Source organism: Mandrillus leucophaeus, unplaced genomic scaffold (genome assembly GCF_000951045.1).
Source record: "Mandrillus leucophaeus isolate KB7577 unplaced genomic scaffold, Mleu.le_1.0 Scaffold71, whole genome shotgun sequence".
Taxonomy (NCBI): Eukaryota; Metazoa; Chordata; class Mammalia; order Primates; family Cercopithecidae; genus Mandrillus; species Mandrillus leucophaeus.
The window spans coordinates 4,658,252-4,680,644 of NW_012107697.1; the positions used below are offsets into that span (position 1 = coordinate 4,658,252).

Genomic DNA, 22,393 nt, shown 5'->3' on the forward strand with positions numbered 1-22,393 from the left:
TCTGTAATTACTATTATATTGTTTCCAACCTTTAAGTGTCATTCTAATATAAGAAAAAAATTGGGGGCTGGGCACAGTGGCTCACACCTGTAAACCCAGCACTTTGGTAGGCCGAGGCGGGCGGATCACGAGGTCGGGAGATCGAGATCATCCTGGCTAACATGGTGAAACCCAGGCTCTACTAAAAATACAAAAAAAAAAAAAAAAAAAAAATTAGCTGGGCGTTGTGGCAGGCGCCTGTAGTCCCAGCTGTTTGGGAGGCTGAGGCAGGAGAATGGCGTGAACCCGGGAGGCGGGGTTTGTAGTGAGCCAAGATCGCGCCACTGCACTCCAGCCTGGGCGACAGAGCGAGACTCTGTCTCAAAAAAAAAAAAAAAAAAAAAAAATTTCTCTTTTGCTCCTCTGTCTTTTAGTATCATTAGAGACCCATGTCCTATTTTCATTCAATGTGTAATCTGTTACCATCATTTTTCTTTTTTATATTTGAAGTCTCCTAAATTCGGCCAGTTGGAGCCCCATCAGGCTGGTTCCTGTGTTCTTTGGAGATGACTGCGTTTATCTCTGAGCATTTCCTTAAACTTTCCCTGCCTTAGCCCGGGATCAGCCATTTCTCCAAGGAGCCCTGGTTCCTGCTCCTGGTGAACGTTATATGGAAACCAAGCCTTTGCCTTAGATACTTTAACTGCAAGGATTCTCTTACTTCCATTTGGGCAGATACAGTACCAATGAAGGGGAGACCTGGAAAACATTCATCTTCTCTGAGAAGCCAGTGTTTGTGTATGGCCTCCTCACAGAACCCGGGGAGAAGAGCACTGTCTTCACCATCTTTGGCTCGAACAAAGAGAATGTCCACAGCTGGCTGATCCTCCAGGTCAATGCCACAGATGCCTTGGGTAAGCTGCTGCCTCTTTGGACCTTTTCACATGGATATGCATGGACTTCCTGTTATGTGCAAAGCACCAGCTTAGATACTGTGTATTCAGAGGAGCTTGAGATTCATTGGGGTAGATGGGCCCATAAGAGTTAGCAAAATGCATAGGGAGGTAATTGAGGGCTTGCTCAATTCTTCTTAATAAGACTGGGTGTTATTCTTTGTATCTTAGTTTCCTCATGCAGTTCCTGGCACATAGGAGGTTTAAATATATGTCTACTGAATATGTAGATAAATACATGAATGAAAAACATAGTTCCAAATCAACAGTGCCAATTGGACGTATTCAGTGAGTGTGCCTGGCTCTCCGTAAGTCAGTGTGCCAAGCAATGCAGGGTCCTCTCAAAGCCATCTAGGATCTAGTCGTGATCTGCTAGTCTGGATACAGGATGTGTAAGTATACAGGCAGAAGTGAAACTCTTCAGCATCCTCTCCCTGCATCCCCATGTTATCTTACCCTTTCCTACCTCTCAGCCTTGGCTAACCTGATTCTAGCTGCCCGGAATGCCCTGTTTCTTCTCACCTCCACCCATTCAGCCTCCCCTACTCGAAATCCTTTTCATATCTCAGGATCCAACATACTTGTTGCTGATATCCTAACCAGAAGACATCTCCCTTCTCTATGTCCAGAACATAAGTGTACTCATAACTCTGTGTCTGTCACTCGGTGTGTTTCACCTTCCATTGACTAGTTATAAAGCCCTTCAGAATAAGAGCTTGCCCTGTGCGTATTTGTATTCCACCTACTGGAAAACTCGATAGCCTTAGAGTCGGTAGGAGTTTAATAAGTTTACTGTGTTGCATGGCATTGAATCAAAAGTTGTGTATCGACTTCAGGTAGTATCTAATCTGACTGAAGACGCATATATGAGAGTCAAAAAGTGCTAACATAGACATAGGCATACTTTGGAATGCTTGTAAAAAGCATCCTACTTACATTTCGATGAATGTGGCAGATGGAGTGATGGTGCAAGGTATCTTAGCATTTTCCAGCCTCTTTCCATGGAGATCCTGTACCTTCAAGTAGGGCCAGCGAGCCCTCCATTGCCCTCGGGCCACACTACCAGATGGCCGTCACTGCCCGAGGAAGCAGGTTGGGAACATTAACCCCCAGTGGTATTGCTCATCAAGGAATCAGCCGTTCCCCAGTTCTCTAGGAGAGAAACACTTCTGGCTACTTGTTTCTACAGTAATGTCTTCTGTAATGTTTCAGAAGTTTGGATAAAGGTGGCTTGCTTCTTCCCAACTTTTCCAGGCAAATGTCTGCATTTCAGGTATCCTTTTCATTGGCATAGGGCTGCCCAGCTTCAAAGCAAGCCAATTGGAGGGTCTGTGTGCTTGTGGGGTGGCAACACATAGACAGGAAGTGGGGGTTGAGGCTGGGCACCTTGAGACACAGCAGGGAACCCCGTATGGGCCTGCCTGTAATGCTTCGTGCTGTGTTCCTTTTTCCTTAGGAGTTCCCTGCACAGAGAATGACTACAAGCTGTGGTCACCATCTGATGAGCGGGGGAATGAGTGTTTACTGGGACACAAGACTGTTTTCAAACGGAGGACCCCCCATGCCACATGCTTCAATGGAGAGGACTTTGACAGGCCAGTGGTCGTGTCCAACTGCTCCTGCACCCGGGAGGACTATGAATGGTTAGTTCTTCTTTGATGACTGGGGACTGAGTTGTGCTTTATTCACTCAGCAGCGTCGGGGAAAGAGACTAGGCACGGTCCCTTTCCCTGAGCAAAGGAAGGGAATAGAAGGAAACAATTATTTAGGAAGCATCTTTTATGTGCCAGGAGCTGTGTAGGCATGTTTCATGTAAGTTGTCTTCTTTAGTTCTTTCTTACAGCCAGGTAAAGTGGTAGAGGTGTCTAGGAAAGCTGCAGCCATTTCTTCAGGAATAGATAGCTCTGGGATTTATTTCTATTAGGGTAACCCAAAAATTTGCTGAAGGTTCCATTGTTGGTAATCCTTCTCCTTAGGACCGTATTCTGGAGGGGATTTATTTCTTTATCTGAAACAAGGGGATGTTAGTGTGTGTATATGCGTATGTGTGTGTTTGCATCATTTATTATTTCTTGAGCAAAATATCCAAGGCACTGCTGCGAATGCTAAAAGTAGGAGAAGTGACTTGTGCATAGCTAATTGGCACGGGAGGGGGAAGAGAGCAGGTGCCTCAGAGCAGGAACCGGTACTTTTATTGTGACTATTGAAGGGAAGGAGAGGGCTGTGACTTGCTGTTGGAGAATCAGAAAATTTTTGGAAGAAGTGCTGTTTGAGCTGGGCTCTCAGGGAGCATCTATATTTGCAGACAGCAGTGTTTTGAGACCATGTAGCTGCAACAGGCAGGTGTAGAGGCAGCAGGGTGTGGTTGGGAGTTGAACTGGGATGCCTTGTTGGGTGTATGACACGGGGATGATAATTGGAGATGAGGCTGAAAAGATAGAATACAGTAGGGCAGAGAGACCTTAGAAGGGATGAACCTTATTCTATAATTAGGAGGAAGCCTTCAGGGGCTTTTGAGGAGAGTCGATGATCAGAACAGAGCTTAGCTGTAGGAATTTTGAGGAGAGCTGATGATCAGAACAGAACTTAGCTGTAGGAAGAGGATTCTAGTGGCAGAGTACGCAGGATCTCAGAGCTCCTGGACAGTTACGTCAGTCTATAATTCAGCATGAAATCGTTGTAGTTTATTCAGGAGCACCAAGAGAGCCATGGATATTTAATATAAATACACAACTCATATTTCAGTGGTTGCCGAGGCACAGAGGAACTAGATTTTGCTTTGGGCAGCTGTACTTGTCTTGACTAAAGCCAGAAACCTCTGATGTGTTCTAGACCAGAGGTTGGAACATGGTCATACAGTAAATGTTCTAGACTTTGTAGACCATATGGTTTCTATGATCTGCATTACAACTCCTCACTCTGCCCATGGCAGTGCCCATGGGTGCGTGAAAGCAGCTCTAGATGAATGAATGTGGCTGTGATCCAGTAAATCTCTATTTACAAAGATGGCCAACCAGGTTTGGCCACTTCTGTTCTAGACCAGTGCTTCTGAAACTTTAAGGTGCGCATGAATCACGTGCAGATTCTGCCTCAGGAGTTCTGGGGGTCTGCATTTCCATCGAGCTCCCGGGAGATGTGGATGCTGCTTATATGCACATTCACCCTTTGAGCAGCGAGGCTTAGAACACAGAAGACAGTCATTTCCTTAGAAAGGTGTGTGCTCCCAAGGTAACCACACAGACTCTTTAACAGCAAAAGCACAGAGCTGGCTGATGTTCCCGGTGATGTCAGTTCCATGCTGTGTGCCTTCTGCTCTTCCTTAGACACTTTTTCATTATAGTCTAATCTAATCTAAGAGCTTTATTGGCCTCAGGTAGTCCTCCTCAGACCGGCTTGAGACTGGAGACGTCATAATCCCTGAAAAGATCATAGTGACCTCTCTCCCCTCTTCCTATCCCCAACATGTACTTCAAAATAAAATTAAGACTAAGTAAAAAATAAGTAAGAAAGTCTAACGAATTTTTGGGTTTTTTTTTTTTTCCATGACATTTAGGTGTGAACACAATTAACAACAAACTTTTCTCTCATACCCTAAGTTTCCCTCACCCCAAAAAAAAAAAAAAAAAAAAAAAATTCACAAAAAAACAAAAAAGAAATGGAGCTTGGTGTGCTCTCCTGGGTAAACTGACCTGCATCCTGCTGGTCTGCCATGCCCACCCCATCTGCCTTGCTGGAACCTGCTGGATGCTCATCCTGGTTGTATGCGGAGTCTTTTTATTATAGACCAGTCAAGCCACCTCCTCTGCCCCTTATGGAATTGGGTTGCAGGCCAAATGAGATCGTGGGGTGATGACCTTCTGAAATGCTAAGGGGTATATGGATATCGGCTGTTCCCCGCTCCACCCCCCATTGTTTCTCTGCTTGCTGTAGCTGCTGGAAGGCAGCCGGCCCAACTGTGTGGCTCTTGGAGATGTTTGATGGCATCGGACTATGGCAGTGAGAAGGAAAATGGTCCCAAGATGGATGTCAGGAAATGAGATGAGATTATAGTATCTTTCCATTAGTTCAGGTACTGGTTGACCAACTGTGTTTGAACACCAGGTTTTTTCTGATGGTCCTTTCAGACCACGCAGGGAAGCCCAGCTATTGGCCCCTGTTCCCTGATTTCAGTGGCAGATTCTTTTATATCCTTATATTTCTTGACATTGCCAAGTCATACAGCTTTCACATTCTTGACTGCAACTCCTACTAAATAATACATTTTCTATTATGACCCTGTACCTACATATGTATATGTAGATACACATACACATATAACTAAAACACAAGTTTTAGGAGACAACGTTGACTTTTAAATGTATGATGGGGCCTTTTGCAATCTTTTGCTCTTTTTTGGGAGGGGAAGAATCTGGTCTTGGGCCTCCCAGGTACTTTCAGAGTCCACTAGGTCATGACCTGTGGTCAAAGAAAGGTGCCCAGGAAGAGTGCTTTGCTATTGGAGGCAAATAAGTAATTAGCTAATGCTTTATCTGTTTCCTAAAAAGATTTAAAGTGGCTGTTCAGTAATAACGAACCGAGGTAATGAAAGAGGCACGTTTGATCCAGTGGCAAAACTGCTGCCTTTCGATTCTTTACAAAGTATTAAATGTGGATTATGATATAATGCACACAGGCCACTCTGTACCTGTTAATACTTTTCGTGTCAGAAATGTTTAATAAATATTTGGGTTTTTTCTTTTTCTTTTTTGTTTTACTGAGACAGAGTCTCACTCTGTCACCCAGGCTGGAGTGCAGTGGTGCGATCTTGGCTCACTGCAACCTCCACCTCCCGGGTTCAAGCCATTCTCTTGCCTCAGCCTCCAGAGTAGCTGGGACTACAGGTGCGTGCCACTACGCCCAGCTAATTTTTGTGTTTTTAGTAGAGACGGGGTTTTGCCATGTTGCCCAGGCTGGTCTAGAACTCCTGACCTCAAGTGATCCACCCGCCTCAGCCTCCCAAAGTGCTGGGATTACAGGTGTGAGCCACCATGCCAGGCTTAAATATTTGTTGAATTGAATAGAGCAAATAAATGTGTTCTGGTAGAGCACATGAATGTGGAATATATGTTCTGTTCTATAATTCTTTGAATATGTTCTATAATTCATTGAATTATAGAATTTACAGCTTGGCCAGGGCTTTAGAACATTCATAGTACAGTCATCTCGTTTTAGAATCATCTTCGACTGACGCCTCCTGCTTCCTACTCCAGGATGCTGCCCATCAAGCTGGGAGGTTTGGCAGATGTGACCCCAAATCACAGGCGGTCTCGTGAACCTAACTACTGTATCTCAAAGTACAGGATGATTTTAGCTAGTATGTGGACATAGTCTTAAATAACATTGAACCCTTAGTCAAAATTTTTCTTTTTTTCTGAGACAGGGTCTTGCTCTGTTGCCCAGGCTGGAGTGCAGTGGCACAATCACGGCTCACTACAGCTTTGACCTCCTGGGCTCAAATGATTCTCCCTGCTCAACCTCCCGAGTAGCTGGGATCACAGGTGTGCAGCACCATGCCTGGCTATTTTTTTGGTTCTTTTCTGTAGAGACAGGGTCTTACCATGTTGCCCAGGTTGGTCTTGAACTCCTGGGCTTAAATGATATGTCTGCCTTGGCCTCCCGTAGTGTTGGGATTATAGGCATGAACCACCATGCCCGGCCCAAAGTAATTTTTTAAAAGGGTTATTCTTTTAAAATTTCTCTTTTACTTCTTCAGAGTCTGTCAAACAGAAAGTCTCATTGGTTACTAGTAATTCTGTAACATTTGCCTAATCCCTTTTAACAGAGAGGGCAGGTCCAGATTCTTAGAGTAGGGAACTGGATCTGGCTAAAATTTAATATTGTTTTGATTTGGCATGATGATTTGTGTTTTTTTTGGTCTATTTATGGCATATGATTGTGTTTTCCCAACTGTGGTTCTGATATAAATCTTCTTTTGAAGATGTATTTTATATAAAAAGTAAATATTCTTTAAAGGGACAAGTTAAATAACTTAAAATAAAAGTGAAAAGTAGTAAGGTAAAGTCAGCACAATTGGTACGGGAACGCCTGAGATGTATAAAACAGTGGCCTTAACAAAGCCCAATTGCCTTTTTAGTGACTTCGGTTTCAAGATGAGTGAAGATTTGTCATTAGAGGTTTGTGTTCCAGATCCGGAATTTTCTGGAAAGTCATACTCCCTTCCTGTGCCTTGCCCTGTGGGTTCTACTTACAGGAGAACGAGAGGGTATGTATCACAGAGATTTCCCTGTCAGGTTCTCAGGGGTCTGCACATGGAACGAGAGAGCATAGAGGGCCATCTGGATTGCTCTATACTCTAAATTGTACAATTGCAAGTTAACAGCCTACAAGTAGTTTGGGCCACATTTTAACTTATGGTATTTGTAAACTCTCCTACCTCCAGTGAGAGAAACATTGCAAGTCTGTAAGCATCCCTGAAACTCTAGGAATATCTTACGTCATCAACTTCAGCAAGGAAACATCTTCAGAGGAATGTATTCAAGAGATATATTTAAAAATCTTGGCCAGGACAGTGCCCTAAATTGTCTGGGCTTGCCTAGTCTAGTTATAAGCAGAACTGACTCAGAACTACTGAGCATCCTCTTTCTAGTTCTAAAGGGGAATGAGTGGATGGACTGTATTGACCGTGGATAGTAAATATATTCCCAGCTGGGATGCCTTTGTGACTGTTCTTCCCTGTTTCTGACCTCTTGCTCTTGGGGTGGGGTGACAGCTACCGGAAGATTTCTGGGGACACTTGTAGCGGAGGAGATGTTGAAGCGCGACTGGAAGGAGAGGTGGTCCCCTGTCCCCTGGCAGGTAAGGGAGGTGGTTTCTTCTCTTTCATTTCTTGAGACGTGGTTGCAACAGTGTGATGATCTCACCCAAGTCTGAGCTTGTGGGTCCTATAATTGAGTGGAGAAAAACAATGGCCATCACAAGCATCACAGGGCTTCCCCTTTTCCCTAAGGTTGGTGTCTACACTCAACTTATGCATAGCCATACCCTTTTTTAGGAATGGAAAGTATGTTGTGTCAGCTCAGTTTCTTTGAGGGAAATCCCTTTGTTAATTGAAAAATATTGATTCAGCATCCACTGGGGTAGAAAGGTGCCCACGGGCTTCTGTGTGTTCCTTAATCTGTTTGTAAAGTTGAGTATAAAGAGGCGTGTGGCTTCTTAGGAAGTAGCTGAGTAGTCTGTGTTAATTTTATAATAAAAATAACTATACAATTTTAATGGAATTTTATAGATTTCAGTGTACTTTTTTATGTGTTGCCAGTTTAACCCTTTTAACAACTCAGGGAAGCAGATATTATCACTTTTGTTTTTTACTTTTTCATGAGGAAGCATGTTCAGAGGAAGTTAAATGGCTTAAGGTTACACATCTAGTAAGTGACAAAGTTGAAATTCAGACTCTAAGCCCCATGCTCTTCATTGGACATTGCCCAGAGGGCAAATAAATGTCATTCTCACTATTTTAGATAATCATTATGCATGCTAATTAAGAAAAACTTCTCTGAAATGATTCATATGCTATAAAGGTATAGTGTGTTTTAAAACACGTTTCTGCTAGATTTAGTGGTGGTGTCACATGGGATCTTTACAATAGAGACAGGAAATGATGATACTTTGACAAATAATCTCTTAGCTGCTTATTTTTCTTCACTCTGTTTCCAGTTCTTATTCATTTAAAGCTTCTTTATTCCCTCCGTGCCCTCTTTCCTGCCCATACCTCTTGGTGAAGGCAAACGGCTGGAGTTAACTTCCATCTGCGGTGGGTGGTGGTGTCTACGTGGACAGCCATAAGCACCGAATGAATCATGAAAGAAGCGTGTGGTCTCCGCAGGCAGGGCAGGGCAGCCCTGTCTTTTGCTTACTGCTGCCAGCTTGCCCTGGTGTTTTTCATGCTAAGCTCGTTAGTCCCTTAATTTAATCTTTCATCATTACCAGAGTAATTAACATACCTCACTATGGAGACTTAAAAAGAACCACCACTTCAGCAAATTCCAACAAATGAGCAGATAATATTCAAATATTTCCCTCACAAGAGCTGTTATTGATGAGGGCGTGGGTTAGTGGGGTTTGAGTGATTGCTCTTAAGGGGCTGGAGTGCCTACTTTTGTAATAAATATTTCTGAAGATAATTCAACAAGGGACAAAACAGCTTGTTTAAAGCCATCTAAACTGGCAGGAAAGCTGTTTTCTCTTCTACCAGAAGATAGAACAGGGAATTAAGTGGAGAAATCTCATTCCATTGTGGGCCACCTCCTATGTAGAAGAGAGAGAGAGAAAAAAAAGGCATGGAATAGGGGGCAGGGATATACCAGGAAAGAAAAAGATGCTTTCATAGGACTAATGGAGCCATAATATCTTTGCAAAGATGAGGTAATCTGGGCATCTGGAAGGATTTTTTAAATGCAAGAATTTTTCTTCCTTTACAATTACTATGAAAACACACATTCCTAGGCTGTGCTCATGTATGGCCAGGACCAGCCAAGAATTCCATTCCTTTTCTAGGTTAAACATTGCCCACTGGAACGCCACATGCTGCTCTGAACATAATCCTAAAACAAGTATTTCTGGATTCAGGTTCTACTTTATGGGTATTGGTTTCTTAAAGGAAAAAAAAAATAACCCAAAGTGACAGAATGAGGTTTATAGATGCTGGAGAGAGATGTGGGGCAAAAGGCTCACTGTTGCAAAGGTAGCTTTCATGTCCCTATACGTTAGCTGGCCCCCTCCCTGGGAATGACAGTGGGAAGGTTTTCTTGGCAATCAAAAGGGGAGGTAGGTTACCATGTGATGGTAGCATAGATACTTCTAAAGTGACCTGGAACCAAAGGAAAAGAAGGAAAACTTACCTTATTACAAATTGTAGATAGATTTATTTTTTGATGCATTATCTATATTGGAGCTTTTATAAAGAAGGTGATAGGTACATGTTAAGTCACTGAGTGTAGGGAATCAGGAAGTGGGCAGGAATGGCTAACCCAGGCATGCAGCAAAAGAATTCAGATTTGCATCTTGGTTCCGTATGCAACACACTGTCAAGAGGCACACTTTAGACACAGATGCTGTTGTGCTGCTTGTGTCCACTCCTGGTGAAGAATCTGGATGTTTCCCAGGCTGTTCCCTAAGTGGAAAAGAGAGTGTACTGAGTCTTCCTATTTCCAGTTGTCTGACGTTAGGTAAGTATCTTCAGCACACAGGACCTTCATTTCTACATCTTAAAAATCATCCACACCCGTGTCTGTATCATAAGAGAGAGCACGGTGTAGTAGTTAAAGCATAGACTGTGGATCCAGAGTGCCTGGGTTCTGATCTCGGTTCTGCCACTTGCTAGTTGTGTGACCTTGGGTGAGTTACTTAACCTCTCTGGTCTCAGTTTTCTCATTGTAAAATTTGGTTAACAGTAGTTCTACCATCGGGCAGTTGTTGTGAATCTTAAACAATGCCCAGTACTTAATAAGCACATTGTACACAATATGTACACAATTTGTATTTGTTGAGTAGAAACAGATTTTTTGTGATGATTATGTTGTGCACCATTTTCTAAATAGCCAAGAACAAAGGCATTATTATTATTTTGAAGATCTAAGAGGTTGATGTAATTGCCATATGGTGTTGTAAACAATATGAATAAGTGAGCACATTGATTAGAGAGCTTAGTTACAAGGCTTCAGTGACTAATGGTCTCTCGTCAACAAGATGATGGTGCTGTGGTGATAGCAGTCACGTGAGGAGGGGGAACAGGGCGATTGGTGTAATTAGGTTGGCAAGTGTGACTTGAAGACTTGTAGGCTTAGCCCAGACGTATGGTTGTTGGAGCATGCATATTGGGAGATTCAGATGAAAGAAAAACGTAACAAGTAAAAACACTTGCAGATGAAGAAACAGATTCACTGAAGTTTAAGTCACTTGCCTGAGGTGGAAATGTGATTCCGTTATGTACCTCCTGAGTCTTGATTTCTGTGCCCTTCACTGGGTCCACACCACATGCCAATGGATTTGAGGTTTGTGTGTGAGAAACAAATAGGTCAGATGTGCTAGGACCTCTTCAGCATCCCCTGGGTCCAACCTTCCACGTGTCTTGTGTGCCTGGCAGAGGAGAACGAGTTCATCCTGTATGCTGTGCGGAAATCCATCTATCGCTATGACCTGGCCTCGGGAGCCACAGAGCAGCTGCCTCTCAGCGGGCTACGGGCAGCAGTGGCCCTGGACTTTGACTATGAGCACAACTGTTTGTATTGGTCTGACCTGGCCTTGGACATCATCCAGGTGAGTCAGCGCTTGGCCTCAGTGTGGGGGCTGTGCATTGTGACTGTCCCGTCCTGATAAGCTTCATGCAGAATGGCCTATGGAAATGGACAGTTAGAGGTTTGTAAGTGTCGCTCATCTCAGGGCCGACAGGTAAAACTTTCCAGTCTTCTGTGTTAGTATTTTTCTTTCTCTGTCTTCATCTGTTCATATAGGAAGCATAAAGAAGGCCCTAAATCCACAGATGTGCTTGAAAGTGAGGTCTTGCTTTGCCTGCTGGGAAGGTGTTGGGACTAATAATGTAGGATGATTAGTTGCCCCCTATTGTGCCAACTGCCTCTTGAGCATCTTTCTTCCCAAGTCATGATACAGTAACGCTTGACTTACCCATAGCTCACATAATTATCCACTTCAGCTGTTCTGAACACAGATAAGAACCAGGAAGCAAGCGTTAAAGAGCCCTGGACAGGCCAGGGAGATAGCCATACACTCAAACCCATGCATTTAAAGGAAAGCTATTTGATCTTTATTCATTGTCTGCTTAATCCTTTTAGAAAAGCAATTCCAACAACTTTGTATCTAGATTCCCAACCCAACAGAAATCTTACAGTGCCTGGGTATTTGAGGGGGTTGGGGTGGGGGATGGCGGTGATGCTGAATGGAGCTGTCCAACAATAGTACTTGATGGCTAAGAGCCTCACAGGGAAGAAAGAGTATAAAAGCAGACACAAGAACTTAAATATAACAGCAGTCTGGTTTCACTTCTTTTAAAAGCAAACAGACTCATACATCTCAATAATCTCCGACTTTATTGTTGCGATACAGCATAATTTAGTAACCAGTGTTCATAGTGATAATGCAGAGTAATGTATATGATTAAATTCTCTTTGTCCTGCTTAAAAAACAAAAATGTAGTACATTTTAGAAATGTTTTCATGAAAACCCGGCTTCATGGGTCTGGAAAGTTTACTAACATAAAACATCTCATCCCTTGCCAGTCCTACCACTTGAATAAAGGTTACCCTTCATAGGACTGACTTGGCAGGCGGTCATTTGAACAGTTCCTAGCATTTATTATGACTTTTTTCTCTTCAGCGCCTGTGTTTGAATGGAAGCACAGGGCAAGAGGTGATCATCAATTCTGGCCTGGAGACAGTAGAAGCTTTGGCTTTTGAACCCCTCAGCCAGCTGCTTTACTGGGTAGATGCGGGCTTCAAAAAGATTGAGGTATGTGTATTTTCGTGCTGTTCTTAATTAAGGGAGTAGGCGGGGCACCTGGGCTTTGAGCCAGATTTGACACAGAGGCAGGGGCCAGTGTGTCAGATTACTCTGGAAATTTCCTGCGAGTTTCCAGAGAATGGACCAGCTGAGCCTCTGGAGAGGAGAGAAAAGGGGGTAAGTACCTGGGAGTTGATCTTTTGACTAGCAGAAGCTTAGCTAATAACAATAAATGGTAATATTATTTTTATTTTATTTATATATGTACTTATTTATTTTATTTATATATTATTTTTGTTTTATTTTACTACTTTTATTAAACATGATGGCAAAAACTAAAATTACTTTTGCATCAACCTAATATGGTATTATTATAATACTGTAACAATAATAGTCTAGTATTATTTTAGTCAATTAGAGTGATAGCAACAGTATCATCATCGTCATCATCGTCGTCGTTATTAATCCCCATTTCTCTGCAATGTAGCTATCTAGTAACCTGTCCCGCCTTATATACCCAAGGCAAGGATAATGAATGACCTCTAAACTGCCAAATCATTGTCTTGAGGCATGTAGTATGCTCAGCTCACTGCATCAGCACCTCTTTATACTGACTCTGCATGGAGAGATGGCATGTGGGTTAAGTGGGAAGTACAGTAGAAGCAGGGAGATGCAGAGAACTAAGAGGAGTTGTAAGATGAAAGACACAGAGTTGGGAGATAGACCCGGGTGTAGGCTTGACTCCACTAGCTAAGCAACATGGGGCAAGGTGCTTATGCTTTCTAAACTTCAGTTGCTTCACGCGTTAGATGGAGATTCATTTATTCATGCAACCAGTTGACAGGGGTTCTCTGCATGATACATGTGGTTTAGGTTCTGATGATACAGCAGTGGGCCTGACTCACACGTTCCTGTTCCCACAGAGCTTAGATTTTAGTGGAGGAAGCAAAATAATAAATCAGTTCTGTTGGTGATACTTGCTGCAAAGACTCTGAAACAGTGCAGTGTGATTGCACTTTTGGAGAGTGGGGCAATATTAGAATAGGCAGACAGAGCAGGTAACTTGAGGTTGATGTCTGAGCTGAGCCGAGGATGATCTTGTGTCCACCTCATGGGGATGCTGATAGAAGTGAACTGGCATCTACTGAATGCTGCCCTGGTGGTCGTGTTATTGCTCTTTCTCTCCTTTCTTTAGTTACGTGTGGTCAGCACTTGGCTAGGGGCCAGAAGAATGCAGGTGGTTGGTCACAAGCACCTACCTTCTCACAGGCTGTGGGGTGACCACTGCACAACCCAAATACTGTTGGTGCAAAATGATGTCAAATGAGCCAAGGTGCAGAGCTACTGATGCTTATAGGTCCAAGTGGGTCAGAGAGTTAGGAAAGGAGGCAGGCCTGGCAGTGAGGTTTGAAGGAGAGTTATGCCTTGATTAGAGTAAGCAGTGGGGCAGGTGGGTCCAGGATGGGATGTGGCAAGAGCAGACAGGAGTGAGTCTGCATCAGGCTTGGAGAAGCATGAGATGACCAGCCCGGCTGATGGAGAGGAGCAAGAATATGAGTCCCATCTGTGGACTCTTCATTGCAAGGCTGTGACATTGAGAATCTGTTTTATGGGCAGTGTGGAGCCATCAGTTGCCTTGGAACGTGGACTGACATGGGATGGTGAAATAAGTCAATGCTTATTTGCTTATTATTTGAGTAATTTACTTATTGATATTGCTTTGTCCAGATCATCATGCCCTGGAAACTGGTGCATTCATGGTTCTAGCTCCTCTTTCAGACCACTTGAAAAACGTCCCATGAGTCAGAGGAAGGAACAGTGCATTGTGACTAGAAGTTGGGGCAGGTTTCCTAGATGGGTCGGGTCAGGGAAACAGGCAGGCGTGGAGGGGGCATGTCTGTAGGCAGAAGCTGAGGAGCCACCTTTGGCAATGGGGGTCTTTAAGGAGCTCAGATCCGTCTCAGCCTCTTTCCCCCTGTTTTTGTCAGGTAGCTAATCCAGACGGCGACTTCCGACTCACAATCGTCAATTCCTCTGTGCTCGATCATCCCAGGGCTCTGGTCCTCGTGCCCCAAGAGGGGTAAGTGTTGCCCCAAAAGGAAATCAGTCTTGCATCCAATGCTGCAATAATAGATTCTCACGGAAACACAGACGGTGGGACAAAAACCTGTTTCTCATGATGGTGGTTGAAATGATCTATTAACTGAAAAGTTAATAGAGACCACAGCTTAATCACCATGGTCAGGTAACTCCATTCACTTTTTGTTAGCCAGTGTCAGAATCTCTTTAGGCATCCAGATGTCTTGCATCTGTAGGTTGTTTCCCTAGAAAAGTTGATGTTAAAAGAGAGCCTCTGTAGACCTAGATAGGCCTGCTTGGATATTGTGAGAACTTTCTCTTGAGTTTTATGCATGGTACAAACATTTAATTCATTCCATCTTTCCCCTGCCTTCCTAGCATGTGTAGGTTTTCTTACTTACAATCAATGTGCACTTGGGGAAGGCAAAGGTGCTTTTTGTTAACTCATTAACTGAAGGAAACATAACTAAGAGGGAAATCCCTGATTTGACATTCTGGCTTTTCCTCTCTCGTAGCATTTATGATAGAGAATTGGCACAATTTTTTCAAAGAAAATTCTAAGAGTAATGTATGTACTTGGTTGACAGTATTTAGAGAGAACAGAAGTTGATAAAAATTTTGCTTCCTTCCTTTTCATTCTTAATCCTTCACCCTCACACTTCCTAGTGGTAATCATTGTTAATAATATCTTGTGTATCTTTCATGATTGCTTTTACTTATGTACAAGTAATGTCTTTGAAACACACACACACACACACACACATATACATGCCAAATAGAATTGTAGTAGAGTTTCTATTCTGTACTTTTTTAAACAAACTTAATATGTATTGAAGATAGTTTTGTGTGAGCACGTATAGATTTTTTAGGTTTCAGAGTATTCTATTATACGTACCATAATGTGTCACCTCCTCTGCTGATTAACATTTGGTTTAATATACAAACATATACATTTCTTTGTATATTATCTTTGCATAATTTGATTTTATCTGTAAATTCTAGTAAAGGGATTTGCAGGTCAAGGAATTTAAGTGGTTTCAGGTATTATCATTATATATTGTTATAATAATGCTGAAATAACCAGCTGGATCATTCGAAAGGGGTTTCTGATCTTTTTTGGAGTAGTATTTGAGCTCCCATTTCTCTAGTCCTGATGAGATATGTGTTCTGTCCCCATTTCCGCCAGGGTGATGTTCTGGACGGACTGGGGAGACCTGAAGCCTGGGATTTATCGGAGCAATATGGATGGTTCTGCTGTCTATCGCCTGGTGTCAGAGGATGTGAAGTGGCCCAACGGCATCTCTGTGGACGACCAGTGGATTTACTGGACGGATGCCTACCTGAACTGCATAGAGCGGATCACATTCAGTGGCCAGCAGCGCTCCGTCATCCTGGACAACCTCCCGCACCCCTATGCCATTGCTGTCTTTAAGGTGAGTCCGTTTGTTGCTGCCGTTGGACAGTCAGCTCGAGCGGGTGAGGACATATGAGGTCAGGAGCCTGCCATCCCTGGGCTTTGCAGAGAAGCTGGTTAACTTCTTAAAGATTGCCTTTTTTCCAAATTTGAGATAACTTATTTTCAGTCCTATGGAGGGATGCCAGGCAGAGGCGCCAGGGGACCAGGCTCCCCTGCTGTTCACATTTCAAAAGGTTAAAAGTGAAGGCTCTTCCCATGAACATTCCCAGTTTGTCCCTCAGCGTCAGTAGCCTCATTTCGGGGTGGTGTCTTCATTTCTTGTGCGCTTTGCTCACTTTATTCCCTGATGACTTCTGGCGAGCTCTGCACCACCTACAGTGCCTTGCAGTTCTTTTCCAACTCTGGAGAGCAACATGGCTCTCCCCAACTCTGGGAAGCAGATTTCAAACTGAGGGGGTTGGGTTCATGTGATAAACTTGAATGCTTATCAGATAGTTTCTTTTGGGCAGTTTCTTCTGTGGCGTTATATGGTGAGGTTTGGATAAAATCGCTGTCCTTTGCATTTAAGTAGAAGCTTGATCGGGCCAGTCATTCAGCCAATAAATGTTAGTTGTGTCCTGCCTCGGGGAGCTCTTACCCTTAGAGAGGGATCGGAATAAAGAACTAAAGAGCTGGGCTAATGGGCACAGGTTTTCTTTTTAGAATGAAATCTACTGGGATGACTGGTCACAGCTCAGCATATTTCGAGCTTCCAAATACAGTGGGTCTCAGATGGAGATTCTGGCGCACCAGCTCACGGGGCTCATGGACATGAAGATTTTCTACAAGGGGAAGAACACCGGTAAGGCAGAGTCTCTTCTGTTGTCTCTGTAGAGTTGATCTCAGGAAAGGGGCTGCGTGTGGCCAATCTGCTCAGAGCAGGAGCTGGCAGCCTGCGTCTTTGTTGTCACGACAACATGCACATTATTTAATTTCTTCCTAATGACATCTTAATTTCTTTTCTAACGATACACACACAGCTGGAAGACAGCATGTTGTTGCCTGCCTAGAGTGTTGGTGCTTGGTGGGTAATTACACCCTCCTCCTGCCCTTGGCCCCTGACTGATTGGTGGCGTGGCTTCTGTTGCAGCTGGGAGAGTCCCAACATGTGCTTAATCCCTGTTTGGCACACTTGCAGGAAGAGACTCTGGGCTGGGTGCTGAGATCGTTGCTGCTTCCCGCCAGGGCCTCTTGCTTGTTCTCTGGTTGCCCAGATGACCTATTGCTCATTGCCCATACCTACCTCTGCTGGAATGGCGCTGTGTAGTTAGGTGTTGTTTTAATTAATTTTTCCCACCATGAAACTCTAAACCCCATGAAGAAAGAGATTGTCTGTTTTATTCCCCGATAGTCTTACCAGTGTCTAGCACTTTGTCGGTGCTCAATTCATATTTGTTGAAAGAATAAGGGATGAAAAGGAAGGGGAAGAATTGCAGTGAGTGCAGACAGGAGCTGTTTGAGAGATCTATCGGGTGAGGCTTCAAGAACTGCTATGAGGCTTTGACCTGCTAGTCCTGGAGTCTGAGACTATTCAATGGAAAGCCTTTATCATTTCATGACTGCTCTTTAATTTTGCTTATCTCCCAGCCTTACGATTGATTCTAGAGGAGAAAGATCAGAGGATTACCAAGAAGAATAGTCCCTTTAAGAATTTCCCTCTTTATCTCAGCAGGATTAAATGGCATCCTGGGTTTGCTGATTCTCCTTTATTGACAAACTGCTAAGTTTTCTGTTCTTAGCTGGAATGTTGATATTGTTGTATGGTTCTTGGCTGACCCTATACGAAGAGAAAATTGACAGGGGAAATAATATCGTTATAGATATCATTGTTATCCTCTTGGGATTGTGAAGATAGCATGAGAACACCCTGAGAAAACTATAAAGTGTCTTACAAATGTAAGACGATATTATTTGTTATGACTTCACCACTGACCTGTGAGGTAGGGAAGGCTGGTGTTATGATCCATGGTTTATAGATTAGGGAATTAAATCTCAGATATCAATTAGCTTTCCCAAAGTATCCTCACTAGTTTAGGAGCTGGCCTTTTGTTGCAATTCTGCCACTAAATGGAGAAGTCACATTCTTTCTTAGAGGAGGCACCTGTTTTGAAATAAGGAGAGTTGAAGGAATCTTGCTTCTCAGCTCCAGTGACTGAAATCTTCAGGCCTTTGTTTGATGGAGGACATCCACCCCTACTGATCTGACTTGCTAGCTAGCAGAGTGGGTTTCTAGCATTTCTCCAAGTGGATTTTTAGCATTTCTCCACGTTACCCCTTAGTCCAGTGGGTCTTCATTTTCACAAGTGCTTGTAAGCATGTGTTTGATGTGCACACAGGAGCTTCTGAAACACTGTGTGCAGATGAAGCCAGTGGTTACCCGGTCACAACTCACTTCCCAGTCTTGACTGTCCACTTCATCCCAATAACTTGAGCACGGCTGACACAGGCAGTCATACCCGTGACTGGGGAGCAGTGGGGGAGGAGGGAGTCTGTGGTCTCAGCACGTGCAAACATGGTGTCTTGGTGCCAGACAGACAGGCCTACAATCCTCATCTTAGGTGTAATTTCCCTTTCATGCCTCAAAGAGTCATCTTCATTTAAGCTAGCCAGAGTCATTTTGGGGCCCAGAGTGAGGTCTGGATAGATGACAGGCTGGTTTAAAAGGGAGCTATGTATTAGCAAGGCATAGTGGCGCGCATCTGTAGTCTCAGCTACTCGGGAGGTGGAGGTGTGAGGGTCACCTGACCTCGGGAGGTTGAGGTTGCAGTTTAGCCGAGATTGTGCTGCTGCACTCCATCCTGGGTGACAGAGTGAGACCCTGTCTCAAAAAAAAAAAAAAATGTTTTGGGGGAGATCTGTGTTGGTGAGTAGAACACAGACCTGGACCTGTGCAGAGGCGGCTGTGACCGTCCCTTTGGCCATGGCCAGTTTTCGCCTCTCTGCTCCTTTCTCTGTTTGCCTTTGGGGTTCTCTCTTATTCCCCTGTGGTTGTGAGCAGGATACTTCCAGAAGACCTCCTGCCTCCTAACGCAGGGCTGGAGAAAGATGTTTTTGTGTTTCTCTGCAGCCCAGTGCGGGTCAAATCAAAACTTCTGCAGTGGTGTCTGGCTGTCAGCACTGTCTGTGAGCACTCCACACCTTTTGGCCTTGAACTCTGCTCTAACCTGCTTGCTTTTCTGGAACTGAGAAGATACTTGCTTTTTTGGACACTGTATTACAGATCCATGGTGTGTGTTGGGAACTCCTGTCCATCTTTATTATTTTTGTTGTCTCCTCCTAATATATTCAGGACTTTCTACAGTAGTCTCCTACTTATTTGCCATTTTGCTTTCTGTGATTTCAGCTACCTGCAGTCAACCACTGTCCAAAAATATATATAGAAAATTCCAGAAATAAATAATGTATAAGAGTTAAATTGCTTGCTGTTCTGAATAGTATGATGAAATCTTGCACTGTCCCCTCCCTGTTCCACCTGGGATGTGAATCCTCCCTTTGTCCAGTGTCTCATGCTGTTGATGCTGCCGGCTCATTAGTCCCTTTAGGAGCTGGCTGAGTTATCAGGGTGTCAAAGTATTGCAGTGCTTGTGTGCAAGGAACCCTTATTTTACTTCATGATGACCCTATATCTCAAGAGTAGTGATTCTAGTAATGTGGATATGCCGAAGAGAGGTCGTAAAGTGATTCCTTTAGGGAAAGGGTGAAAGTTCTAGACTTAATAAGGGAGGAAAAAAATCTTACACTGAGTTTGCTAAGATCTGCTGTAAGAACGAACCTTCTATCTCTGAAATTGTAAAGAAGGAAAAGTAAATTCATGCACAGTATTTATAGGGTTTGGTCCTATCTGCAGTTTCAGGCGTCACCTGGGGGTCCTGGAATTGGGGACTTTGGAATAAGTGGGGACTACTATATTAACCAAGTGTTAAATAATAATAATTGATAGTAACGACATTTATTGAGGGGTTGCTGTGTTGTAAGTACCACAGTAATATGCTTTGTGGGCTTGTATAACCTCACTTCGTCTTTCCAAAGATTTCCATATGTACTGTTAATATTTCCACTTTATAGATGACAATATGAAAGTCTGGTTTAGTAACTTGAGTAGGTCACACTCTTAGTAAGTGGTAAGAATTTGCACTGTGGCTCGGTTGACGTCAAAGCTTGAACTTGGATAAAAGCACCAGGCTGTGCTCCCTCTGCCATGTGTTGCTGGAATAGCAGTGCCCTGGTAGTGTGACAGCAGTTCAGAAGTCCTGTTCTAGATTTTCACTGATGATTGTTCCTGATTAAAATGTTGTTCAATTGCAACATTTATCAATTTGAAATATTTGGTTATAAACAGATAACAAAAAATGCATTTTTCCTTTATAGCTAGCTGGTTTTTATTTTTTATTTTTATGTATTTAGTTTTTTTGGAGACAGAGTCTCACTCTGTTGCCCCAGCTGGAGTGCAGTGGCGTGATCTCGGCTCACTGCAACCTCTGCCTCCTGGGTTCAAGCAATTCTTGTGCCTCAGCTTCCTAAGTAGCTGGCACTAAAGGCACGTGTCACCATGCCTGGCTAATTTTTTGTATTTTAGTAGAGATTGGGTTTCACCATATTGCCCAGGCTGGTCTCGAACTCCTGAGCTTAGGCAGTCTGCCCACCCTGGCCTCCCAAAGTGCTAGGATTTACAGGTATGAGCCCCTGTGCCTGACCACTAGCTGGTTTTTAAATGGTATTACTGGAATCTATTCTTTGTAAAGTGTGTTTTTTCTTTAAAGAGGTTACTTTACAAGATTGTTGATGTATTCAGTTGCTCCTGCAATGGCTCTTGGAGCTTTGGAATTCTTTCGAAGTTTTGGAATTCTCCTTTAGAGCCTGCAGTAAGTACGTGCTTTTAAATATCTGTAATGAGGGTACGTATTTATTATTTGAGGTAGATTTGATTTTGATAATTGCGAAGTGTATAGATACTTGAGATGATGACATTTTTGGCTCCTAAAGTATTCCTGGAGGAATTTTCCAAAGAGGAAATGTGAAAATGTTCTGAACATGGCCAGTGAAGACGTCACGGGACTACGTGTTTGATCTTCTAAGGGAATGTCTTTGAAGACGATTGCTCTCACTTGTCCGCTCTTCACATTGAGATCACGGTTTTCATATTGCTTGGTCTACTCAAGACAGTTGGCATCCTGTATAAAGGGTCTGTGGCTGTGGTGGAATTGCCATCATAGGAGTTCCATCTTCTTCCAGCTTCTCTCTGATGCAGCTCTCCCGTTTTCCATTCTCTGGCTTCCTACCAGCCTAGACATTCCTGCCCTGCCTGCCTCTCATGATCAGTGACCTGGTTGGCTTGGTTTGGAATTTGTCCCTGGTTACTGCCTCAGAGTACAGTTTCATACATCTCTGCCTAGATCAGCCTCCTGAAATATGATACCCCATTTTGAGTTCTCTGCTCTTAGCTCTTGCTTGTTTGGATAGGAATATTTGCTCTGCATATGAAAATGTTAGTTACGTTATTTTACAGACACGATCCCTGTGGAAAAAATCATCCTGTAGTAGAGCAGATTTTTTATTTGTTTGTTTTGTTTGTTTTTGAGACAGGCTGTGGCTCTGTTGCCCAGGCTGGAGTGCAGTGGTGCTATCTCAGCGAACTGCAGCCTCTGCCTCCTGGGCTTAAACGATCCTCCCACTTCAGCCTCTGGAGTGGCTGGGATCACAGATGTGTACCCAGCTAATTGTGTTTACTTTTTTTGTAGAGACGGTCTTCACTATGTTGCTTAGCGTGGTCTCGAACTCCTGGGCTCCAGTGATCCTCCCACCTCGGCCTCCCAAAGGGCTGGGATTACAGGTGTGAGCCACTGCACCCAGCCAGTCATAGAGTATTTTAAGATAACATCATATTCTGTTATTGTTCAGGATCTTGGAACATTGAGTGATATATTGTCCTTTGAATACAAAACACATGTTCCCACATCCTTGTTTGAGTTGTTTCTCATGAGTGGTGGCTCTGTGTCAATTCTGCATTCCCTCTTGTAGCCAGTGGCCTGTACCTTTGAACTAAAGGAGCAGTCTGTGCCCACTAATAGATCAGAGTGAAGGGATGTCGGGGGCTTCTGCTGTAGTCACCTGGTTAGTCTGCTATGCTGCTATGGTAATTAAGCTGTTATGATTGATTATTTACTGAACCTTTTGGAATGTTTCATCATATGGACTTCCCTTCCTCTGGATGTGTATGTTTTCTCTCTTTGGTAATACCTCTTACTCTTTTCCTTGGCATCATAATAACATTGTTGCCATAGCGTTGTGATTTTTATTTTTATTCATAATGTAAACTAACCAATGAGGTGCCCACACACCCAAAGCTACTGAGTATATTATCCATATTGATACTGATTGCCATTAATGAACTTCGTCTAACCTGTAGGCCAGGATA

The 22,393-nt window shown here is 43.4% G+C and overlaps 1 protein-coding gene across 1 annotated transcript in view; it reads left to right on the top strand.

The window, feature by feature from the left end:
- The window catches only part of SORL1 (sortilin-related receptor, L(DLR class) A repeats containing), a 184,301-nt gene that overhangs the window by 97,169 nt on the left and 64,739 nt on the right, over window positions 1-22,393 (top strand). Inside the window, exons 13-21 of the mRNA XM_011964986.1 lie at window positions 715-893; window positions 2,389-2,575; window positions 7,066-7,194; window positions 7,702-7,787; window positions 11,074-11,246; window positions 12,321-12,452; window positions 14,432-14,523; window positions 15,709-15,955; window positions 16,642-16,780. Of these exons, the coding sequence (XP_011820376.1) occupies window positions 715-893; window positions 2,389-2,575; window positions 7,066-7,194; window positions 7,702-7,787; window positions 11,074-11,246; window positions 12,321-12,452; window positions 14,432-14,523; window positions 15,709-15,955; window positions 16,642-16,780 (1,364 nt within the window). The remainder of the gene's footprint in view (window positions 1-714; window positions 894-2,388; window positions 2,576-7,065; window positions 7,195-7,701; window positions 7,788-11,073; window positions 11,247-12,320; window positions 12,453-14,431; window positions 14,524-15,708; window positions 15,956-16,641; window positions 16,781-22,393) is intronic.